The 6,096-nt window shown below is 34.1% G+C and overlaps 1 protein-coding gene across 1 annotated transcript in view; it reads right to left on the reverse strand.

The window, feature by feature from the left end:
* The window catches only part of LOC102678844 (paired mesoderm homeobox protein 2A), a 25,904-nt gene that overhangs the window by 10,973 nt on the left and 8,835 nt on the right, over positions 1-6,096 (reverse strand). The window contains exon 2 of the mRNA XM_006614537.2: positions 5,588-5,793. Coding sequence (XP_006614600.2) covers positions 5,588-5,793 — 206 coding nt within the window. The remainder of the gene's footprint in view (positions 1-5,587; positions 5,794-6,096) is intronic.

Raw genomic sequence — 6,096 nt, forward strand, 5'->3', positions numbered from 1 at the left:
AATTCTTCGTGAATTAGAATAGATTTATCACCCTTCGTGCCTCCTGCGTGGCTGTTGCTTTTCAATTACTATCCTCTGAGTTCCTCTTTTGAATTTTCTCCACCATGATATTCTTATAGTTATTGCGATACTTGAAAATTTTTCTTCTTCTTTTCTTCTTCTTCTTTTTTTTTTTTACAGAATTTTCAATTTTGCAATGGTTAATGGATACGATATCACGTTCTTTTATTATATTTTTTTACTATTTTTATTATTCATATCGTAGAATGATTCTTCGAATAGAATTATACGAGCATTATAGGATAGAAGATTGTTTTGAAATCACGAAAAGAAGTTGATTTTTAATTAAACCGTGGCGAAAAATTAAAATCCAAACTTAATAACTTGATAATTAATAAAGGAAGACCAAACACGATCCTTATCACGATCAACCGTCCCGCGTTGAACCCCTGTTTCATCGATCCATCGCACTTTCCTCGACCAAGTGTCGAGAGATTAAATGCGTTTATCTCGTGGAGGGAAACGGAGGAGTCGGCGCCATTACCGGCGTTTCTCGGATTAAATTCGTATTGAAATATATAAAAAAAAAGGGAAAGAAGGAAAAGGAAAGAAAGAACGAGAGAGGAAAGAAGGTGAGGAGGGAACGATCCAGCGCGGAGAAGGAAAGAGTCCCGACGGAGCCACCGGCTTTGTTCCCGGCTATTACTCGCCCCCGCAACCCCGAGGATATTATTATATCTCCTGTCTTCCTCGTGCGCGAATTCGAGCGAAGGCAACGTCGAGCTCGTCGTATTTATTTTATTAAAACCATTTTCCAACATCTTCCTCTCCTTCTCGTCGCCGAGAAACTTTCCCTCTCCTCGATGGAGGAAGATAATCATTTCCTCGGTGCTCCGGCCCCGATCCGTAATAACGCGGTTTGTCTCTTGGAGGGGAGGGATTGGAGGAAGAATCACGTTTGCGAGGAGAGTAATCGACTTCCTCGCCAAGTTTATTTTATTATCGATTCCAATCCGTTAATGAGTTCTAGGTACTTTCGCGCCGTGATTCTTTCCAACTTTGTCCGATTCGTTTAAGTCGTGAGACGGATTTCTTTTCTTTTTCTTTTCTTTTCTTTTCTTTTCTTTTCTTTTCTTTCTTCCTTGCCGATGGAAGGAGGTTTCTGTTAGAGTATTATGGACGATGATGTTTCATTGGATTATGGAAAAAACGTTTATGGTCGAAGAGAAACGCGATTGAAATAATAGTGTTACAATCGTTAAGAAAATCGTTGATGAATTAATTAATTCGCGGGGAAAATTTGATTTGGAAATCAGAAATCGGACGGTTTTTGAATGTATACGGAATGAAAACACGAAAGCCTCTTACTTCTTCATTATGTTTTCATTAAATGAACGAAAGGAACATTTTTGCTTGCAAATTTATAAGCGCTTTATCACGGTATGTAATCCAATGGTGAAAGGCATCTTCACCCTCGTGTATTTCATACGTTCCTTCCTCTCGTCGTTCCCCCTGTTTTTCTTCGCATTTTAATCGTCTTTTTTCTTTTTTTTTTTTTTTTTTTATTCCGTTTAATCCGAATACACGTCTGCAATGGCATTGTTTCACTCTCTACTCTAAAGTCAAATGCGCTTAATCTCTTGACACTTGTTCCCCAAATGCTTGCTTTTAATTATTCGTCGCGTTATTTGCCTTTCTCTCTCTCTCTCTTTTTCTCTTTCTCTTTCTCTCAAACAAGATTTCTCGAATAATATTTAAAACTGTCACGATCCTATTTTACCAATTTTTATCGTATACAATTCGAGAAAATCCTGATAAACAAATCACGAATCGAGATTTAATTTTCTTTTCGTTCGAGCCTATAACCGGCCGATCCTAGTTCCCCCTAGATCTCCGCTGCCTGCCGCGCATGCGCGGCTTTCCTTTCCCTCGAGCACCTCGGTGTGCGTGCAGCATAATTGGCGCGCACACTGGGCGACGACGAACAAACGTCAGAGGTTTGTGTGCTCGCCTCCGACGATCCACCGACGATGGCCAACCACCCCCGCACCCACCCTACCCCGTACTGGGTTCTAATTGGAGTAGGAGAAGAGGACCGGCACTGCATAAACGCGCCTATTTGTCCATTATTTCAGATTCCCTTTGTCTTCCCTAATGAAACAATGAGTCTGCGCCGTAATTGCGTCATAGCCGTCCCTGTCCCTACCTTCCTCCCATTGTGTGTACACCGCTGCCTGGCATGGCCTTCTCGTCTTATAATCCGGACAATGCAGCGGGATAATACAGAGTACCCCCTACGCTGGCCGAGCCACGGTGAAGGATTCTTTTCCCCAGACTTTTCTACCTATACGCGCTCTTTTCCTCTCGATTCCATTCATCTCGAGAGACCGAGGTTTTGACAACTTTTCCTTTTTGTTTCTTGTTCTTTTTTTTTTTTTTTTTTTTTTCTCTAGAGACCGATTTTTTGACACCTTTTCCTTTTTGTTTTTTTTTTTTTTTTTTTTTTTTTTTTTTGGATTCAAGGTTATTGATTGAATTTGGAATTTGGAGATTAGGTTTTGAACGAGTAATTAGGATAGGAAAATAATTTCTTTGAATTATATCGGTTTATATTTATTTGACACAAGTTGAAAAGTTGACTCGTTTGTTTCGTTTGTTTGGAAGTGGATACACGTTGGAAGTTCGATTTAATACGCGCGTTTTAATACGTGAGTTCTCGGTTTCCGTTTTAATTAACGAGACGAGATATGAAAACACGCAATCTCTTGGAATTATTATTTCTCCTTTATCCTTGTACGATACGAATTCATCCTTTGGAATTATTTCTCGTTATACGTTGTACAAATATATACGATTCCGTTGCTGTTATTTATTAATTCTTCATCAGACTCGTGTGTCCAACATTTAAATCCTATCATCTTTCTCATTTAGTTCGTTTAATTGCAAACCCATTGCTCGATGTTTGCATTAATTAATTACGTATCTCGTACGAAATTTCATTGATTTAATAAGAATAAATTGAATGCATTTATGAACACGTAATATTTTCTTTCCTCTTCGAAATAAATCCTAGCTCGAATCTGACAATATCTAAAAATAATTAGTTTATTATTATTCACTTTATTCACTATCACACTTTCGTACACTTGTAATAAAATATTCCATCGTTTTACCACGTTTTATTCACAAATTTCAACAAATATTATTTTCATTATTTTCACTTTACTCTATTAATTATAAATGTGAGAATTCTAACGATTGAAATTTTCACTCAACTTTTATTCAATTTCAAACCTAAAAGTTATTGCAATTATTTCTATTAATTAGAAAAGTAGAGAGACAAATTTAAACAAATACTGTTTTCACACCTAATAAATTATTGCAACACTTAATTTAATTTAACATTTAATTATTGATTAGAAAAGTAAAAAAATGGACAAATTTAAATAAATATTTTCACTATTTTCACTTTATTCTATTAATTATAAATGTGGGGGGAAAAAATTATACGAACTGAATTCTAATGATTGAAATTTTCATTCAACTTTTATTCAATTTCAAACCTAAAAAATTATTGCAACATTTTTATTAATTAGAAAAATGGGGAAAAAATGGACAAATTTAGATAAATACTATTTTCACTTTACTCTATTAATTATAAATGTGAGAATTCTAACGATTGAAAATCTCACTCATCTTTTATTCAATTTCAAACTTAAAAAATTATTGCAATTATTTCTATTAATTAAAAAAGTGGAAGGGAGGAAAAATGGACAAATTTAGACAAATACTATTTATTCTATTAATTATAAATATATTGGAAAAAAAATTATATGAACTGAATTCTAATGATTGAAATTTTCACTCAACATTATTGCAACATTTATTGCAATATTTTATTTATTATTAATCAGAAAAGTGGAATGGGGGAAAAATGTACAAATTTAGACAAATACTATATTCACAAAATTATTGCAACATTTAATCTAACATTTAATTATTAATTAAAAAAATAAAAAAATGGACAAATTTAAACAAACACTATTTTCAAATAATATTTACTCTATTAATTATAAATGTGAGACTTCTAACGATTGAAATTTTCACTCAACTTTTATTCAATTTCAAATCTAAAAAATTATTGTAATTATTTCTATTAATTAGAAAAGTAAGAAAATGGACAAATTTAGACAAATACTATTTTCACACCTAACAAATTATTGCAACATTTAATCTAACATTTAATTATTAATTAAAAAAATAAAAAAATGGACAAATTTAAACAAACACTATTTTCAAATAATATTTACTCTATTAATTATAAATGTGAGACTTCTAACGATTGAAATTCTCACTCAACTGTTATTCAATTTCAAACCTAAAAAATTATTCCAATTACTTCTATTAATTAAAAAAGTGGAATCTATTAAGTAAAAAAAAAATGGACGAAAGTTTGACGACTAGGTTAAAAAGAGGGGACGAATTAAAAATCTGACATGAGCGATCAGATATCCTGCAGATGTTCGAACAGGATTTGAGCAGGGAATCGCTATTACTGGCGGGATTCTCTGCAGCGCGAATTACGCCGGTGCGAGTAAATATGGGCAGGAGGACGTAGCCAAGAGTACAAAGTAATCCCGGAGATTACCGGCTTACTCTGTCAGAAGATTACGTCAGGTCGAGGGTGTCAGCGCCTCCCGCGGGAGATTGGGTGTACCCCAAAACTACCCCTACATCTTGCGCTCCTGCTCTTGCACTCCCGTGATCCATACTCCCGCGCGTCGAAACAATCGATCATTGTTGCCCCGTTTGACCGTGATGCTCTCGTTGACGATCCCTGATCACGGAATTCGTATTCGAAACGTATCGAACTTGCCTCCTCGAATGCTTATAGCATTTTCATATTTCTAACATTTTTCTAATAGTATTGAAATTTGATCCAGCATTATATATATATATATATTTTTTATTTTGTAAAAATTATATTATTTTGGATAAAGTCTTTTTTGATAAAAAAAAAGAGAGGGAGGAAGATGGAGAAGGAAAAGTATGTTGAAAATTACTATACGAATTATTAAATAATTTGGGAAACACGAAACTGGGAAATTGAACACATTTATTAAAGTGCGTTCGCACATTAGCATATTATTGTATATTTTGATAATTTAAAAGTTAATTGATTACAACTCCGCTTATTAAGCGACATTTCCGATTTATTTTATTTCCCTCCTCTCTGTGCCATTTATTCATTTGATGCTGTTTAAAATTGATTTGTCGGAAAAAACGCGCACCACTCGAAATCGTTAAAGATTTTCGCGTCGTGAAACATACCTGTCATCGAATATTTGTTGATGAAAAAAAATATATATATATATATTTGTAATAACGTATTATCCGTTTTCCAGAAATGTTTTTTAACATTTAATTTGTTGAATATTTTTATATTATATTAGTTCAACATAATATAGAAATTTAATTTCTTTTTGTCCACGCTTTTCCAAATTCCAAGTAAGAAAGTTTTCATCTCTCGATTTTGTTCGAGATATGATACCATCGTTGCAAGTTTGCTTTTTCAATTCGTACCAACCTGAACCCTGGCCTCGGTGAGGTTAATCTTCATCGCCAGATCCTCCCTCGTGAAGACATCCGGATAATGTGTCTGCGCAAACGCTGACTCCAATTCTTCCAGTTGCTGAAGAGTGAACGTGGTTCTGTTCCTCCTCTGCTTTCGCCTCACGAAGGAATCCTCCCCGACTCCGTGCAAAGCCGGATGATAAGCCGAGTAACTGGTATCTGTAATCGAGACAGCCACTCTAATTAATTTATATTTGCTTTCTTTGAATTTCCTCTGCAGAGAAGAAGTCTCGCCTCTTCGTATTCCCATCTGCCATTCCTATTCGCCATGAATAAAAATAAAAAATTAATTAAATTATAAAATTAAAAAATAAAGTTAAAAAATAATAATACAAAAATTGTCTTGATTATTTTCTCGAAAGGAATCATTTTTCTATGATTAACACATACTTTATTCCCCTTGCTTTCCTGTCTCAAAATTTACAAGAAGAAGAAAAAATTTATTTCGAGAATATTCGTAAA

The sequence above is a fragment of the Apis dorsata genome, unplaced genomic scaffold (assembly GCF_000469605.1).
Source record: "Apis dorsata unplaced genomic scaffold, Apis dorsata 1.3 scaffold_188, whole genome shotgun sequence".
NCBI lineage: Eukaryota > Metazoa > Arthropoda > Insecta > Hymenoptera > Apidae > Apis > Apis dorsata.